Raw genomic sequence first — 19,934 nt, 5'->3', positions numbered from 1 at the left:
CACCATTAATAGTTCCATTTCTACAGATTCTCCATCAAAAAGATCTGCACTCCTTCGGGAATCACTCTCATTGCCCTTGGGCTTACTGCGCATAGCCCTTCTGCTTCAATCTAGGTTTGAAACTCCTGTCCGGGCCCTTCTGGATTGATGTTTCCTAAGATTTGGATTCTTAGCTCTGCTTGATCCTAGCCTGCATCTTAGATTTCCCCTGGATTTACATCAGCAGCCTTGGATCGGGTTTGCCCTTCTACTGCACCTAGTACTAAACTCTGGAGCCCTAGTTTGGGTTAGAACACTTCGTTTCTTTCTTTCTTTCTTTTTTTTTTCCCAAAGATTTTGTATTTATTTATTTATTTATTTGAGAGAGAGTGAGAGAGAGAGAGAGAGCACATCGAGGGGAGGGACAGAGCAGAGAGGGAGAAGCAGACTCCCTCCCGAGCAAGGAGCCCGATGTAGGGCTCAATTCCCAGACACTGAGATCATGACCTGAGCGGAAGGCAGACACTTAACCAACTGAGGTACTCGGGCGCCCCCTAGAACACTTCATTTCAACTAGTGCTGAGGACTTCCGATTTTAGCTCTGATAGGTAAAGAGCTTTGGATGTTGTCACTCCTGTCTTCAAAAGAAGGAAAAGCTAAACAAACTGAAAGCCAGTGATTTTTCTTGGACCCATTCAAGCACTGAGGTTGCCAAGAAAACTGACATCCTGAAATTTGTAGACACAGGCAAGTCCAGATGATCACAGATGAGATCTACTTACCTAAAGCAGAAGCTGCTAGAGCCATAAACTGATTGGAACACCTCGCTTTCGTGTCTCCCCTAAGGGGTGGGGAAGCTAAGAAACATTTATGAAGGACACGGCCCAAGAGCACAGGCCCACTGAAACTGAGAGTTAATTTTTTTTTTTTAAGATTTATTTATTTGTTTGTTTATTTATTTATTTTTTAGAGAAAGAGAGAGAGAGAGAGAGCCCATGGGAGTGGGAAGAGCAGAGGGAAAGGGAGAGAGAATCTGAAGCAGACCCCACACTGGGTCTGAGATCACAACCTGAGCTAAAACCAAGAGTCAGATGCTCAACTGACTGCACCACCTAGGGGCCCCAAACCGAGAGTTAATCTTAAAATAACAAAACAGTTCTCCCCCACACATTATCTACACCACATAGAGTGCCAGTAGAGAGTGGATTACAGCTAAAAGAGTGGCAAATTATCTGAAGAATTCTTAGGAAACCTCAAAAGCAACGGAGGAGATAAAAACAAGGACACTAAAGAAGTTTGTCACAAAAGAATTACAGCGATGGCAAACGTGAAATACAGCCTAACTCCTAGCCAGAGTAACATAAAACCTTACACTAATGCCCTATGTACCTGAATTCCTATCACCTGATGTACTCTGTCCAGCTTTCACAAAAATATTATAAGACATGCTAAAAGGCAAGAAAAAAAAGTCTAAAGAGACAAAGCAAGCATCAGAATCAGACCCAGATATGACACAGATTTGGGGATTAGCAGTCAGAAAATGTTAAATAACTATGATGAACACATTAAGGGCTATAATAAAAAATAAGTAGAAAATATACACGAATAGACAGGTAGTATAAACACAGAGATGAAAACTCTAAGAATGAATCAATAGGAACATTAGGGAAAAAACTGTAAAAGAAATGAAGAACACCTTTCACAGACTTATTAGACTGGAAACAGCCAAGGAAATAATTGATGAATTTGAAGATGAGTCAATAAAGAATTTCAAACCTAAATGCAAAGAGAAAAAAAGTGATAAACAGAATGGAATACCCAAGAACTTTGGGATAATTTCAAAGGATACAACAGATGTGTAATTGGAATACCATAAAGAGCAGAAAGAGAGAATGGAGGACAAGAAATATTTGAAGTGGAATGATTGAGAAATGCCAAAATTAATGACAGACACCAAACCCGGAGGAATCAAGATAAACACCAAACTGGCCTATCATATTCTCAAACTGTAAAAAACCAAAGACAAAGAGAAAATCTTGAACGAAGTCCGACGGGGAAAATGCGGACCTACAGAAGAGCAACGACAGGAATCACAGCGAACTTCTCATTAGAAACCACACAAGCAAGGAGAGACTGGAATGAAATGTATAAATTATCACAAGAAAAAATCTCACTAACCTTTAATTCTATATCCAGAAAATTCTCCTTCAGAGGTGAAGGAGAAATAAAGACTTTCTCAGACAAACAAAAACTGAGGAGATTCATTGTCATCAGATTTTCCCTGCAAAAAATGTTAAAAGAAGTTCTTCAGGAAGAAGGAAAATTACATAGATCAGAAACTTGGGTCTCTATAAAGGAAAAAGCAATGGAGAAGGAATAAATGAAGGTAAAATAAAATAATTTTTCCTACCGTTAACTGAGCTAAAAGATACTGTTTATTTAAAGTAGTAATAGTAACAGTGTTTTGGGAAATGAATGGCAGTGATGTTGTAAGTATAGGAGGAAAGAATAAAGAAAACTCTTGTTATAAGTCACCTGCACTACACATGTGAAAAGATATAGTGTTATTTGAAGGCAGGCGTGGATTAGTTTAACATGTGTCTTCAAAGTTTTAGGACAACCACCAACATTTTTGATTTGCTAAAAGAGAAAACAAAATGAAATAATACAAAATGTTCCATTTAAATTTTAAAAAGCAGAAAAACAAGGAAAAGAAATCAAGAAAAAATGCAATGGATAGAAAATAGTTACAAACATGGTAAATATTAATCGAACTATATTAATAATCACTTTAAATGTGAATGGTCTAAGTACTGCAATTAAAAGAGATTTTCAGAGCAGATAAAAGAAGAAGATCCAACTATATGTTGTCTACAGGACCTACTTTAAATACGAAAATTCAGAAAGGTTAAAAGAATGCAAAAAGATATACTATGCTAACATTAATCAAAAGAAAGCATGACTACCTATATAAATTTCAGACAAAGAAGACTTAGAAAACAAGGAAAATTATCAGAGTTTAGAGGGGCATTACATAATAACGAAGGGATCAATACTCTAAGAAGAAGCTACAATCCTAAACATGCACGCATCTAAAAAGAGGACATCAAAATATGTGAGGCAAAAACTGATAGAACTGCATGGAGAAACAGAAAATTCATTGTTATAGCTGGATTTCAACCAGGGCTGAGGGCTCCACTTTAGCTCTATTCTTTCAGTAACTGATATATCAATCAGGCAGAAAACCAGTAAGGATATAGCTGACCTGTAGAGTACTATCAAGCAACTGGATCTAATTAACATTTATGTGAATTTCACTCAAAAACAACAGAATACACATTCTTCTCAAACTCACATGGAACATTCACCAGGGCAGACCATATTCTGAGCCACAGTATACACTTAAATTAAAAAAAAAAAAACAAAAAAAAACACAGAGATCATACCTATAATGTATGCTTTCAGACCACAATGGAATTAAACTAGAAATCAGTAATGGAAAGACAGCTGAAAAATACTCAAATATATGGAGATCAAACAACACATTTCTTAATAACACATGGGTTAAAGGAGTACCAAGAGAAATTTTTTAACATTTTAAACTAAATAAAAATTAAAATAGAATTCATCAAGATTGTGAGATGTGGCAAAAGTAGTGTTTAGAGGGAAATTTATAACATTAAATGCATATATTAGGAAAAGCAGAGAGAGATCTAAAAGTTAATAAAGCTTCTACCTTAGAAAACTGAGGGGGGGGGAAGCAATCTTAGCCTAAAACAGAAGACATCAATTAAAGTAAAAATAAGAGAACAATGGAGAAAATAAAATCAACCAGTGCTGAGAGAGGTGTGCCTAGAATTAATTTAATTGGTTTAGGTTTGGCCAATTCTGGCTGGAAAGGAGGGGTCACCTCAACCACGGAATCTATCACACAAGATTTCCTCAGCTACTACTCACTTCTCTGCCATTTGCTCATGTGTTTATTAAGCAAAAATGTATTCATTGCCCAGTACGCCAGGCAATGTATTGATTTCTAGACAATTACAAAGATAAATAAGACTCGGACCTTGTAATAAATAATAATAGCAGCTAACATTTATTGACTCTGAGGCAGAAATTGTTCAAAGAACTTTAGAACTATTAATTCACCTCACATAAACTTAGGTGAATATTATTGTTTACTTCCATCTTACAGATGAAGAAACTGAAGCATAGAAAAGCTAGGAAATTTGCCACAACCACGTTGCTACAAAGTGACAAAGTCTGGCCAAAGCTCTTAGTCACGGGCATTCCACTGCAATACTCAAGGAAAGGAAATTTCTCAACTTCCTTGAAAATCTACTCTTGTCTACTGGAAATCCTCACATTAAGGACACGTATTTTATATTTACCATCAACCCCTTCAACTGCAATTTAAAAGCATTTCTTTCTTTCCTTCTTTCTTCCTTCTTTTCTCTCTCCCTTCCTTTCTTTTTCTCACTTAGTGGAAACAGGAGGGAGGGAATGTAGAGCTGTGTATAATACACTTTCATATATTTGAAAAAAATGGTAAGGAATTTATGAAAGAAAAAGAAACTTACTGGAAATTACTTTTAAAAGCTTTACTTTTAAAAGTATTTGAAGCTTGGCTAGAAATACTCTAAAGAAGAAAGCTGTTTTTGACATGTATAAAGATTTTTTAACAACCGTCTCTCTTGTAAGTAATTAAGTACAAGTAATTACATAATTACTTGATTATGTAGCAGCACTAAAATTTTACAGGAGGTTTTTCACTTAAACTCTAGCCTTATAAAAATAATTGCCACAAGTCAAAATTATTTTCTAAATGCAGTAATTCTTTCTGCCTTTAATTTTTTTGGGGGGGTGGATGGGGTGGAATCTAGGTCTATTTTTGTTTAGCAACCAGAGCCAGAGAAATATGTAATTTAATAATGTGTCACTGTGTTCAGACACTGACTTAAAACTTAGAATGAATCTCCAAGTTACAATGGTAAGAAACACTTAGATGGGAAATGAAATTATAAGCCAAGGCCACTTTCTAGAGAATTTCTTTGGTCATAAATTTCTAAAACCATCAGTCATATTTGGGTGAGAGTGCTATTACTTTAGTCACAAAAGAGCGTTTTAAAATACTTGGTTTCTCAAAGCACATCACAAAATAATAAGATTGAGAGATAGAAAAAAGTATTAGAAATAAAGAAGACTCACAAAACATAATTTTATGCAAACTCTGCTTACAAGAACAATCTTGAGTAACATATTATGTAGGCCTTCCTGCCTTCCTTCCTTCCTTCCTTCCTTCCTTCCTTCCTTCCTTCCTTTTCTTTTGAAAAGTGAGCTGTCTCATCATTGCAAATTTTCTCAAGTTCTTAGAACTCTAATTAAAATGTGGTAATTGGTTATGTTACCTCAATTACCATGATGCATGGACACTGATGCAAAGTGACACCAATTGAGTCCCTTGGGTGTTTTACCCTGGGGCCATCCCATTTATCGTGGCCTTATTATTTTCAATTATGTGGCTAGATGTGTTGCATACTTTCAAGGCCAATAAATGTGCGGGGGTTTTCTGAACTCCAGGTTCTGTTTTCAATGCTAGAGCTCTGGAATGCCAGGGCAAAAGGAAAAAAGACATTTTTTTGTGAAGAATAAAAACGTAAAATCCTATATCCACTAAGAAGTTAAAGGTACACTTGCCAAAATAAAGGTACTTCAAAAGAATACAGATTTTTCTGTTTAAAACCTCTGTTTGAAAAGCAAGAATGATTTATTTGCTACTGGTAACTACTCCTCCTAACAAGGAAAATAGTGATGGGACCATTCAGAGACCTTATATGAGAAGATAGGGGAATAAACTGAGATAGAAAAGATAAATTTTAAAGGTTTGGGTTTTGAAAAGGGCTAAGCAGAACTGTACTGAGTACTTCACAGGCTTATATTACAAGCATGACAGTATTTTACAGAGATGGGTCTCAGCATGGACGTGAAGGTAAGATCACTCTGAAATGGTTATAGTATACAGTGTTGCCCCATGGGGACACCACTGGTGTTTGTGGGGGAAAAGCCATTGTTTGTTCCAGGCACTGTTGTTGTCTCCCCTGCATCCATTCAGTGCTAGTGGTGTCTGCAGGAATGACTCCTGGACATTTCTCCACAAAAATCTAGGAATGAATTAGGAAATTATTTGGGGACATCATCGATAAATATAATTTGACACTATGTCAAACCAGTTTCCTTTCCTGAGAATGATTCTTATGTCTTCACAAGGTTTTATTTGTTTAAAAATCACATTCTCAGATTTCCAAAAACTGAAGAAAATTTTCTGTCCTATTACTTATTAGTTTATATCTCGATTTCCTTTGAGAGTTTCCAAATTGGTACAACATTTGTTCATATGTTGCAGATGACAGAGGAAACTAAATTGGGAAAGTTGTAAGAAAAAGGAGGAATTATAGTGCCCAAAGATCTTATTTTATTTTTCAAAATTTTTATTTTTTAATTGAAGTATAATAGACATACAATACTATATTATTTTCAGGTTTACAACAGTGATTTGACATTTATATACATTACAAAATAATCACCACAATAAGTCTAGTTACCATCTGTCACCATACAAGGTTTTTAGAATACTGTTGATTATATTCCCTATGCTATACATTACACCCCCATGGTTTTATTTTATTTTCTATCTGGAAGATTGTACTTCGCCATCACCAATTTTCCCATCCTCCACTCCCTTCTCCTCCGGCAACCATCAGTTTGTTCTCTCTTTCTATGAGTCTGTTTCCATTTTATTTTTGTTCATTTGTTTTGCTTTTCAGATTCCACATATAAGTGAAATTATATGGTATTTGTCTTTGTCTGACTTATTTCACATAGCATAATACCTTCTATCTAGGTCCACCCACATTGTCACAAATGGCAATATTTCATTCTTTTTTATAGTTGAGTAATATTCCATTCCATATATGTTTGTGTGTGTACACACATACACACACACAAACACATACACACACACTTCTTTATCTATTCATCTATTGAGGGACACTTAGGTTGCTTCCATAGCTTGGCTATTGTAAATAATTCTGCAATGAGCCTAGGGGTGCATATGTCTTTCCAATTAGTATTTTCATTTTTTCCCCCAAATAAATAACCATAAGTGAAATTGCTGAATCACGTGGTAGTACTATTCTTAATTTTTTGAGGAAACTCCATACTGATTTTATAGTGGCTGTACCAATTTAAATTCTGACCAACAATGCATGAAGGTTCCCTTTTATCCACATCCTTGCCAACATTTATTTCTTATCTTTCTGATAATAGTCATTCAGACAGGTGTGAGGTGATATCTCATTGTGGTTTTGATTTGCATTTCCCTGATTAGTGATGTTGAACATTTTTTCATGTGCCTCTTGGCCATCTGTATCTCTTCTTTAGAAAATGTCTAGTTAGTTCTTCTGCCCATTTTTAATTGGATTTTTTTCAATATTGAATTGTATAAGTTCTTCATATATCTATTTTGCATGTTAACCTCTTATCAGATACGTCTTCTCCCATCCAGCAGACTGCCTTTTTGTTCTGTTGAGGATTTCCTTCACTGTGCAAAAGCTTTTTAGTTTGATAGAGTCATATTTGTTTTATGTGCCTGAGGAGACTGAGGTAAGAAAATATCGCTAAGACTGAAATAGCCAATAGCTATTTGATAATAGCTTACTTACTTACTGCCTATGTTTTCTTCTAGGAGTTTCATGGACTCAGGTCTCACATTTAGGACTTTAACCTGTTCTGAGTTGTCTCTTTGTTTTTCTTTTTGTATATAGTGTAAGAAAGTGCTCCAGTTTCACTGTTTTGCATGTAGTTGTCCAGTTTTCCCAACATCATTTATTGAAGAGAGTGTCTTTTTCCATTGTATATTCTTGCCTCTTACAAATTAATTGGCCACATAAGCATGGGTTTATTTCTGGGCTCTTTGGTATGTTCCATTGATCTCTGTGTCTGTTTTTGTGCGTTCCATACTGTTTTGATTACTACTGTTTTGGAGTATAGTTTGAAACCCAGGAGCATGATACTACCAGCTTTGTTCTTTTTCTCAAGACAGCTTTGGCTATTCGGGATCTTTTGTGGTTCCATACAGATTTTAGGATTATTTGTTCCAGTTCTGTGAAAAATGCTACTGAGATTTTGATAGGAGATTAAAGATCTTTACATTGCCTTGGATAGTATGGACATTTTAACAATATTAATTCCTCTAATCCACAAACATAATAATCTTTCCATTTATGTGTGTCATTTTCAATTTCTTTCATCAATGTCTTAAAGTCTTCACAGTAAAGGTCTTTCATCTCCTTCACTAAATTTACTTCTAGGTATTTTATACTTTTTGATGTAATTATAAGTGGCATAGTTTTCTTAATTTATCTTTCTGGTAGTTTGTTATTAGTGTATAGGAAACTAACAGATTTCTGAAAATGAATTTTGTATCCTGCAATTTTCCTGAAATCATTTATTATTTCTAATAGTTTCTTTGGTGTAATTATTAGGATTTTCTATAGATAATATCATGCCATCTGCAAATAGTGACAGTTTTACTACTTCCTTTCCAACTCGGATGGCTTTTCTTTCTTTTTCTTGCCTAATTGTGGTGGCAATTCCAATACATTGTTCAGTAACTGAGAATGGGCATTCTTGTTTGTTCCTGATCTTTTCTGAGGAAAAGACTGTGATAATACCTGTGCGTTTGTCATATATGGCATTTAGTATGTTGAGGTATGTTCTCTCTTACTTATTTTGTTGAGACTTTTTATCATAAATGGATGTTGAATTTTGTCAAATGCTTTTTCTGCATCTATTGAGATTATCATCTGATTTTCTTTCCTTCATTGTGTTAATGTGATGTGTCACACTGATTCATTTGCAGATGTTAAATTGTCCTTGTTTCCATGGAATAAATCCCATTTGATTGTGATTTATGATCCATTTAATGTATTGTTGAATTCAGTTTGCTAATATTTTGTTGAGGATTTTTGCATCTATGTTCATCAAGGCTCTTGGCTGGTAATTTCCTTTTTTTTTTTTTTTGGTAACATCTTTGTCTGGTTTTTTTATCAGGGTGATGCTGGTCACAGTAAATGAGTTTGGAAGCATTCCTTCCTCTTCAATTTTTTTGGAATAATTTGCGAAGTATAGGTAATAGCACTTCTTTAAATGTTTGGTAGAATTCCTAGCCAAAATGCCTAGGTTTGAATGCCAGATCAGTTACAAACTAGCTGGGTAACTTTGGAAAAGTTGCTGAAACTTTCTTTGCCTCAATTTTTTCTTCTGCAAAATTGAGAGGATAATAGTACATATACGGTTATTAAAAGTTTTAAATGGGGGTGCCTGGGTGGCTCAGTCTGTTAAGCATCTGCCTTCAGTTTAGGTAATGATCCCAGGGTCCTGGGATGGAGCCCCACATTGTGCTCTCTGCTCAGCGAGGAGCCTGCTTCTCCCTCTCCCTCTGCCTGCTGCTCTGCCTACTTGTGCTCTCTCTCTTCCTCTGTCAAATAAATAAATAAAATCTTTAAAAAAATAAATAAAAGACTTAAATGACTGATCTCAAGATCTTGAGATCAAGCCTCAGGTCAGGCTCATGCTCAGTGTGGAGTCTGCTTAGGACTCTCTTTCCCTCTGCCCCTCCTTGCCTATGCTCGTGTGCTCTCTCTCTCTAAATAAATAAATCTTAAAAGTCTTAAATGATTTACCATGTAACAGAAAAGGCCCTGATACCTATTAAGTGTTATTACGTTAGCTATTATTATTATTGCTGTTGTTGTTATTTGGTCCTTCAGAAAACCAATGCCCCCCCCTTTTTTTTCTTATTTCAAAGCAAGGATACTCACTATCAGGCTTCAGGGTAATCGATCAACCCATTTGCAATTACATGTAAAATTCTGTATATGCCCATGTGTTTTTTTTAAGTTTTATTGAAGTATAACTAACATAAAATAACTGCACAGCTTTAAATGTACCATTTTATACATTTTGACATTTGAATACACCCATAAAATTATCACTACAATTAAGATCATGACTATATTTATCATCCCCAAAAGGTTCCTCATTACCCTTCATAATTCCTCCACTGGTAACAAAGATTTTACCCTCCAATTTTTTCTTTTTTTTTTTTTTCTTTTTTTTACTTTTTACAATTAGGTGTATGATCCACTTTGAATTCATTTTTTGAATACGGTGCAGTTCAGAATTCAATTTCATATTTGTGCATATAGATACTCAATTGTTCAAGGATCATTTGTTAAGAGATTACCCTTGTAACTGCTTTTGCATCTTTGTCAAAAAATCAACTGACCATTTATGTGCATCGCTATTTCTGAGATATCTATCCTATTCATTGATCTATTACTTGGCCTTGACACTAATGCCTTACTCTCCTGACTACCATAGGTTTTTTATAAGTCTTAAAGTCAGGGTGTGTAAGTCCTTCAACTTTATTCATCTTTTTCAAAATTGTTTTGGCTATTCTAGTGCCTTTGCATTTCCATATGAATTTTAGACATCAGCTTATAAGTTTCTACCAAAAACATTACTAGAATTTTCATTTGAATTACATTAACCCTATAAATAAATCTGGGGAGAACGGATATCTTAACAATATTATGCCTTCTGATCCATGAACACAGTATAGTTCATCACTCATTTATTTAATTTCTGTCAGTAATATTTTATAGTTTTCAGAGTATAGGTTTATGCTTTTGCTGCTATTTTAATTGATACTGTTTTTTAATTTCAATTTCTGGTTGTTCACTGACAGTACATAAAAATACAATTGATGTCTGTATATTGGTCTTGTATACTATAGTTTGTTAAAGTCCTTTACTAGCCCTACGATATTTTTTTGGAGATTTTATAGCATTTTCTACATAGATGATCATGGAGTCTGTGAGTAAAGATAATTTGGCTCCTTAACTTCCAAGTGCCATATCTTTAATTCTTTTTTTTCCTTGCTTTATTGCACTGGCTAAAACTTCCAGTGCAATGTTGAATAGAAATGGTGAAAATAGACACCCTTTTCTTGCACCTGATATTAGAAGAAAAGGATTCGGTCTTTTACCATTAAATATGTTAGCTCTAGATTATTTGTATATGCCCTTTATTAAACTGAGAAAGTTTCTACTTTATTCTTAAGTTCTGAGTTTTTATAAGGAAAGATGTTAGATCTGATAAATGCTTTTTCTGCACCCACTGTTATAATCTTAGAGTTTTCCTTTCTTAGTCTATAAATATGGTGAATTACATTGAGTTTTTTCAAATGTTAAACCAATTTGGCATTTCTAAATCTCACACTGTCATGATGTATTATCTATTTTATAAATTGCTGATTTGTTTTGATAAAATTTTGTTAAGAATCTCTATCTCTATTCATGAGGGATGTTGGTCTGTAGTTTTCTTATAATGTCTTTGGGTAATACTATCTCAAAAAATGAGTTGGGAAGTATTCTTATTAAATTTTTCTGGAAGATTTTGCATAATATTAGTACTATTTCTTCCTGAACTATTAGGAAGAATTCACCCATAAAGCCATTTAGGCCTAGATTTTTTCTTGTAGGGAGGTTTTTGACTGATGTTCAATTTATTTAGCAGATATGGAGCTATTCAGGTTGTGTATTTCTTCTCAAATTAATGTTAGTAGCTTGGAACTTTCAAGTTTTTCTCCTTTTTATCTAAATAGTTGAATCTAATGGCATTAAATTATTCATAATATTCCCTTCATATTCTTTTAATATTAGTAGAATATGTAATGATGTCTATTTACTATTGCAGATGTTGATAATTTGTTTCTTTTTTCCTGATCAGTCTTGATAGAGCTTTATCTTCTCAAGAAAACAGCTTTGTTTTACTGATTTTTTTCTCTATTATTTTGCTGTTTTCAATTTCAGTGATTTCTGCTCTGATCTTTATTTCTTTTCTTCTACATACTTTGTATTTAATTTGCTCCTCTTTTTCTAGTTGCATAAGGAGAAAGCTAAGATCATTATTTTAATGGCAAATCTTTGTGGCACAAATTTTAATATTTTCTATTTCTATTCAGTACAAAACACTTATAATTTCCCTTTTTCATTTCTTCTTTGCTCCATGATTGTATATAAGTGTGCTATTTAGTTTCCATATATTTGAGGATTTTATCAATATATGTCTTTTCTTCATTTCTAAACTAATACTATTATAATCAGAGAGCATACTTTGTATGATATGAACCCTTTTAAATTTAAGACTTATTCTGCAGCTCACAAAAGAGTCATTTTTGGTAGATGTTCTGTGTACATTTGAAAAGAACGTATATTCTTTTGTTGTGGGTGTTTTAAATGTCAATTAGATCAAGTTGGTTTATGGAGTGTTTACGGCTTTTACATTCTTACTGATTTTCTGTCTGCTTGCACTATCAATTATTGAGGAAAGCTGTTGGAATCTCTGCCCAAAACTATGTATTCCTGTCTTCTTCCATTTGTATCAATTTTTGACTGGTGTAAAATCTGTTATCAGAACATAAATATTTAGTATCAGTGTGTCCTCTTGATTAATTAGCATCTTTATCATTAAAAAATGCCTTTCATTATATCTTATAATATCTTTGCTCTGAAATCTAATTTGTTAAATGTTAACAATTATGTTAGCCTAATGTATATTTTTCCATACTTTTAACCTATTTTGTCTTCATAGTTAAGGTGGGTTTATTATAGGCAACATAGAGTTCAATCTTGCTTTTTTTCTTTTAATCCAATCTGACAATTACTGCATTTTAATTGGGGTTTTTAGTTCATTTATATTTAACAGAATTACTGATGTGGTTGGTTTAATCTTCCATCTTCCTCGTTTCTCTTTGATACACCTGTTCTTTATTCCCATTTTTCCTCTTTTCCTCCATTGTGTGTATGTTTTCAATGATTTCATCTTGTTTCCCTTTTTGGACTATTAGTTATGGTTTCTTGTGTTTTTAGAGAGTTTCGGTATACATTTTATCTTTTCACAGTTTATCTTTACGTGATATTATATTATCACATGTAATATAAGAACCATTCAGCAGTATGGTTCCATTTCCTGGCCTTTGTGATATTGTTGTTGTATGTTTTATCTCTCCATGTGTTATAAATTCCACAATACATGGTTATAGTCTTGCTTTAAACAACCTAATTACCAATTAAAGAGATTTACAAAAAACATTTCATATTAACCCACATAGTAACCATTTCCAGTGCTTAACATTTCTTTGCACAGATTCAAGTTTCTTTCTGATATCATTTTTCTTTTGCCTTAAGTATTTCTCTTAACATTTCTTGTAATGCAGTTCTACTGGTGATAACTTTTTTCATCTTTTGATGTCTGAAAACCATTTTTATCTTCCTCTTTGAATATTATCTCTGTGTATAGAATTCTTGGTTGTTACTTTCTTCCAATTCTTTATAACGATGTTGCTCCACTGTCTCCTGATTTGCATTGTTTCTGAAAAAGAAGTCAGCTATAACTCTTAATAATATTTCTGTTTTCCCTGGATGCTTTGAAGACATTCTCATTACTGGTTTTAGTCAACTTGATTCTGATGTCTCTTGGTGTAGTTTTTTTCATGTTTATCGTGCCTAAGGTTTGTTGACACTCTGGATCTATGGATTTATAGTTTTTGTAAAATTTGGAAAATTTTGGCCATTATTTCTTCAAAAATTGTTTGTCTTTACGTTCTTTCTTTTAGGGATTCCAATTACATATATATTAGGCTGCTTAAGGTTGTCTCATGGCTCACTGATGTCATGTTTTTTATTTTGTCTTGTTTTTCTCTGTTTCATTTTAGACAGTTTCTACTGTTGTTTTCAGGTTTATGGATTGTTTCTTTTTCAATGTATAATTGGCTGTTAATATTATTCAGTGTATTTTTCATCTCAGTTATTATAATTTTCATCTGTAGAAGTTTAATATTAGACAGATATCTTCAATGTCTTTATGTAATAACTGCAATATTTTTTTTCTAGCTTCTAGTACATATGGAATGAAAGTAAAATAACTTTTGGGGTGCCTGGGTGGCTCAGTTATTAAGCATCTGCCTTCGGCTCAGGGCATGATCCTGACGTTCTGGGATGGAGCCCCACATCAGGCTCCTCCACTGGGAGCCTGCTTCTTCCTCTCCCACTCCCCCTGCTTGTGTTCCCTCTCTTGCTGGCTGTCTCTCTCTGTGTCAGATGAATAAATAAAATCTTGAAAAAAAAAAAGAAAGTAAAATAACTTCTAATGTTCTTGTCTATTAAGAGGGGGGAGGGGAGGAGGGCAGAGGGAGAGGGATGTAGAGAATCTCAAACAGATTCCCCAGTATGGAGCCTGAGGTAGATCTCACAATCCTGAGATCATGACCTGAGCCAAAATCAAGAGTCAGGTGCTGAACCAACTGAGCTACCCAGGTGCCCCGAAACAGTTTGATTCTTTCAGTTCTTGCTTTTACAGTTTTTGGGCAAGACTAGAACAGCATTCATTTAGTCTTAATTTTGCTCCATTACTAAGGCAAATCATTCTTAATACTCCGGCACATGCCCTGTGAATATGAGGGTTTCTCCCGTGACTGATGGGGAAAAGAACTACTGCCAGCTATGTGGGAGCTCCAGGAATTGTTACCTGTGATTTTTTGGATGGTTCCTTCTGCTTAAGACCTGAGAGGATCCCTCTGCATTTGTCTATAGCTCTCCCTCTGTAGCTCCCTCCTCTCTCGTACTCCATCCTATAGCAACTTTAGCTGCCTTGGCCTCCTCAGACTCCCAGACCTGTCTCTTCCACTCAGTGAGACTGCCAGGTTCTGCATAGATTTCCTTTCTGTACACTGTGCCCTGGAAACACTAGGCAGAAATTTGGGTAACCATCGTATCACTTCATTCATTTCACATCTCTTCATTGCCTGATATTCAAGGTTAAAAACTGTGATTTTGTCCAGTTTTTTAGTTGTTTCAGGTACAAGGGTAATCTGGTCCCTTGCTTTATCTTGGCTGAAAATGGAAGTCTGCCGATGTATTTTAAGAGGAAGAAGGCTATAGCCTTCATCAGGGAGTTATCGTTTCTTCACCAAAAATTAGGATACACTGTTCTGAGTGGATTTATAGATTATTGGTAGGGATTATTGTTGTTACTATGGACTGTCTTATACATTTTAATTTTCACCTATTGTAGCAAGTGATATTTAAACTGTTAAAATAATAAAAATCCCGGTTCTCTATAATAAATACATAATACATTTGGAATGCTATTTTGGCAGATGGGCTGGCTTAAGGTAATACAAATGTGTAGTATTGTCAGTTAAGATATGGGCCTGAATCAATGAAAGGTGTAAAAGGAACAAAGTTCAGGTTTCTTTGTCTCACAAAGAAAGAAGGCAGGAGACTAGGGAAAAAAACAACAACATACAAATCAAATGAAAATTAGAATTAAAGCTTGAAAAGTACAGACAGAGATAAATTTTACAGGTAACACAGACAAAAGTAAGTCTGGGCAAAGAGTTTAAATATATGAAGAACAAGTGTAATGTCAAATAATCATGCAATTTCAAAATCTTCATAAGGGAGAGAGACGTTTTTGGGAATTTAATACAAGATCTCTTGCTTTCTTGCAACTGTTAAAAAAGAGATAAATATATTGATTATTTACCTAGTTAGGGGCAACAGAGTAGCTTGTTTGACATTCATACACTTAACTGAATTTTTCTGAATATTATAGAAAGGTTTTCGATATTTTTGTCAGTGTTAACTGTAAGAGGGAAGGCAGTAATTACCTGTGAATATTGCCTAGTATTATAGTTAATTTGTACATTTGTATTATCTTTCTAGGTATGCTTTTTCATAAGGGGGAAGGGATCTTATTCACTTCTGAATATCTAATACTGACTACTATAGAGTGTCACGTAGAGAAAATCCACTTATTTAATAAATACTATGAAGTACCTATTAAGTCTTAGGTAGTATGTGGGACTTTAGATATGCAAAGGTGAGCAGAAACTGGCTATGTGGCTGCTTTCTTCAGACCAACGGAGAAGACTAATAGTAATCAAATCATCACCCAAACAGATGTAAATTGAACAATAAGGAGCACGGCATGTATGATTAAGTGACATCCCTTATATAAGCTATTTCCAAAGTGACTAATGAAGAAAATTCTATAAAATGCAGTGATTGAATCAGAGCTTCTAATCCTCAGTATCAGAACCTAGCCCACACGTTTAGAACCACTTTATCCAATACGTCATACAGAACTTCCCTCAGAAATAACTTTTGAAGAAAAGAGTATACCATGGGATACTTCACATCATGTTTTAGAACTTGGAAACATTGTCCCTATCAGACAAAAAGAAAGGTCAGAACATTTCTTCATGGTTTCACGAAGGCGAATATTCTCATAGAAATGTAACAATACTCAAAGCCATCTTGTGGGAATATGAACACTGATAATGAATATAGATAGAACTCTAAACCAAATGTCAGAATAAAACAAAATTTATGAAATAAAGCATGTACTCATTCATTTAGCACATATCTTTAAACACCTACCATGTGCAAGTATGTACCACGCCTGGGAAACCTAGCAGTGATGGTCCTTGTGCACAAGAAGGGGATGACGTGAGGGCAGGGACATACGATAAAATGCAAACAGACCACTTAGAGACTTCTGATTCTCTGCATTGGCAGCCTCCCACAATGGTCAAATACTTGCCTGCCCATCAAAGCAACCTGGACTCTTTATCCAACCAACAGAGATCAGAAACAAGAAATATCTCCAACTTAATGAGGTACCCTGTGCTTACTGCATTGTTGGCGTTAGTCCCATTCTCTTCTATCCTTTTCTTGACAGTGATTTTCAACCTTATTTAGCACAGACGACCTTATTTGCTACCTCCGTCATTCCAAACAACCTACACATTCAGGAGCTAACTTAAAGAAAAGGGGAAATTTTTCTCTATCTGCAATGTATATCTACTTCTATGTATTATCTTGAGCCTCTAAGAAGTAGCCAGGGTTTTCAAGTGAAAGCTTACCTTTACCACAGAAGCAGGATAAAAATGTCTACATCTAGTCCACAGAGATCTAGGCTTGTATCCCTGATCATATGATTTCAAATAAATCCCCAAAGAAAGCCATTTTTGTCTCCTCCAAAGCATTTTGAATGCTTCCAAAATGTCAAAGCTTCTCCAGGCACAGATGGTTTTTGTGTAAGTTTTATCATGGTCACTACCATGCTTAGAGGCTTCAAACTATAGAATAAAAAATAACCTCTTTTGCCCTTCCCAAAACTCAAAAAAAAAAAAAAAAAAAAAGAGAGAGAGAGAAGGAAAGAAAGAAAGAGGAAAGAAAGGGAAAGGAAAAAGGAAATACTCCAGCTAAACAGCCTCAAAACAAACAGGTCATTTCAAGAAAAGACATCCAATTATATAGACTCTGATTACTGGTAATAACTTGGAAGTCTTAAGAAATTTAACAACTTCAGCTCAAAACAATTAAACTGAACTGTTAAGGATAAAATCGCCCCCTAGACTCAACATAGCTACAGATGCAGAAAGAGTGAGAAGGCTACTGATTCATTGTCCCTTCTGTTCCCAGTCCCCAATGCCAAACTCATCAGACAGCAAATATTAATGTGTTTTAAACATTAGAATTCATAGGAGAAGGCTTTTTTTTTAATGTAGCAAGATCATTACATTTGATTTTTCAATTTTGAATCTTGGACTTTCCAAAGACATAGAACTGATAATACAAACACATAAGAAAACCTTTCCATTCCATGTATGTATGTATGTATGTATGTACTTCATTTATGTAAGTCAAACATGAGACTTAGGCCTTCAACTAATGGACACTGACTTCAAGGTTATTTGAGGAATGCAATTGTTTTATCAATAAACCTTTTCCCTTAGTATATGGAGGTTTTATGGACAAGGGCTTATTCTATATTATTATTAAACAAGTCTAGTCACATTTACTTCCTTCATGTAGCAACAGCTTGAACTTACAATTAACTTGGGAAATTCTTAAAAGGGATCTCTACCCCTACCTTGAACACTGCATTAAACCTCGAAGAGGAAACTTGCTAGCACTCAGCAATGCACCTCTATTGGAAGGAGCTCCATGAAGGAAGAGTGGAGTCTGTTGTACAAATATTGTTAACTCATCATGTAATGAGATGGTAAGCTGTATACTTTATCTGTAGAGCATACACATTGCTACATATGCTTTGAGAGTGGAAAGCCACCTTCTAACAAAATCTTCATGGGGTATTGTATGATTAAAGAATATCATTGGTGAAGGAATCACTGAAGGAATTAATGGCTTAGTTTGGTAAGATTAAGGAAAATCTTCATGTGATTTTTTTAAAGACAATGAGATACACTGAAACACTTCTTATTAGTAGGCAAATAAACCTCTGCGCTATGACAAATGGAATTTCATTGAGTAGTTGAAGATGTCTATCCCTTTAGTTTGCAAAACCACTTGTAAGTTGAATACATTTTCCAAGCCCTGAAATAATTTTTTTCTTCTGAGAAAAATAAGAGACCATTATGCTTAAAAAAGAAATCACTCACAGACTCCTTTCCCATCTTCTTTTGTAGCCGTGTTTGCCACTGGACAGCCTGCATGACAATGGCTTCCCACCTTCTTTCGAGATTTACAATGATCAGTTGCATAGGCTGGTGGTCTGCATTCAGATTGCAAGTCTCCCGGTCATCCAGAAGATGCTGGCATAACCGCAGGATGGAGGCCACTCCACGACGTCGCTGCTTGATTTCACCACAGAGGGACTGCAACATAAGAGAGGGATCGATCTATGCGTGTTTGTAGAGAGAATTCCCTAAAACATGAAACACCTTCTTCCACCATAATTTCAAATTGTAGTGATGTACTCAGCTATGAACAATAAGACAAGAAGGGCTCTGAAGTTGTCTTTAGATCAGAGACCTCCTACTGATACCCAACTCATGCCAAATAATTTAGCTGCATCCCATTCTTCATCCCTCTTCTCACTGATTTTTCCATCTAAAATGCTGGGTCCCACCTTGACACCTGGGTGATTAACAATTCATAACTTAATGAAATAAATCATGTAGGTCACGGGAATGCCAAACAGACTGACATGCTTTGATTCCAGGTCACAGGAAACACAAAAGACAGAAAAGTGCTCCAAAAGGAAATGGAATTTTCCCAAATTTACTCCTAGATTTTTTGGAGCCAAAAGTTTAGTTTTCTATTGGCTGGGAAAAAGTTAAATAAGATTGCCAAAAATTTTGATACGTAACATCTATTATTGGGGAAAAAAAGGATAAGCAACATTTCTCTTCCGAAGCTTGGTTAACAAAGCAATAATGTTCTGAAAACAGAAATTAGGATACTGGATTATTACTGCACTATTTGTTGGTTGCTGTTTCTTTTAATAGACCTTCACACAATTTAAGAAGGATATGCATGCATCAAAATAGCATTTTGCCCCCAGAAGCATTTGTATTGCTGCAGTGACCCTAAGCTGAACGATTCAAGCAAAATAGTGGGTACACATGTCTGAAAATATTATATCTTTTCTTTGCCTACGGATAGTGTGTAAGTGATATTCTAATTCAAAGCCTTCAGGAGAAATGATGATTATATCCACAAACATCACTGAATTACTAATCTCCTTCTACTGCTACAATTGGACTGCTCTAACAGTTAACAGATTGCTTATTAATCAACAAGGGTAAACAAGACAATGCAATTTCATTTAGTGCAAGAGTTTTAATGCCTAAAAGTATTTGTGCTTAAAATGTTAATCTAGATAAGGCTTCATTAGAAGAAGTCTTAAAATGATTAAGTGCGGTTCATTGAAATGTGCACAGAGTGGTAGTAGATCAGCAGGTGGACATTCCATACAGATGTTCTGCTTATTGATATAATACATGCTAGAGCCATTTA

At 34.8% G+C, this 19,934-nt stretch overlaps 1 protein-coding gene across 1 annotated transcript in view; it reads right to left on the bottom strand.

Annotated features, from left to right (window-relative positions):
- Positions 1-19,934, bottom strand: part of AKAP6 (A-kinase anchoring protein 6) — a 351,900-nt gene that overhangs the window by 25,368 nt on the left and 306,598 nt on the right. Inside the window, exon 11 of the mRNA XM_008710422.2 lies at positions 18,575-18,790. Coding sequence (XP_008708644.2) covers positions 18,575-18,790 — 216 coding nt within the window. The remainder of the gene's footprint in view (positions 1-18,574; positions 18,791-19,934) is intronic.

The sequence above is a fragment of the Ursus maritimus genome, unplaced genomic scaffold, assembly GCF_017311325.1.
Source record: "Ursus maritimus isolate PB19 unplaced genomic scaffold, ASM1731132v1 scaffold_36, whole genome shotgun sequence".
NCBI lineage: Eukaryota > Metazoa > Chordata > Mammalia > Carnivora > Ursidae > Ursus > Ursus maritimus.
Note: the sequence above shows the minus strand (reverse complement) of the source record. Positions and strands in the feature narration are given on the sequence as shown.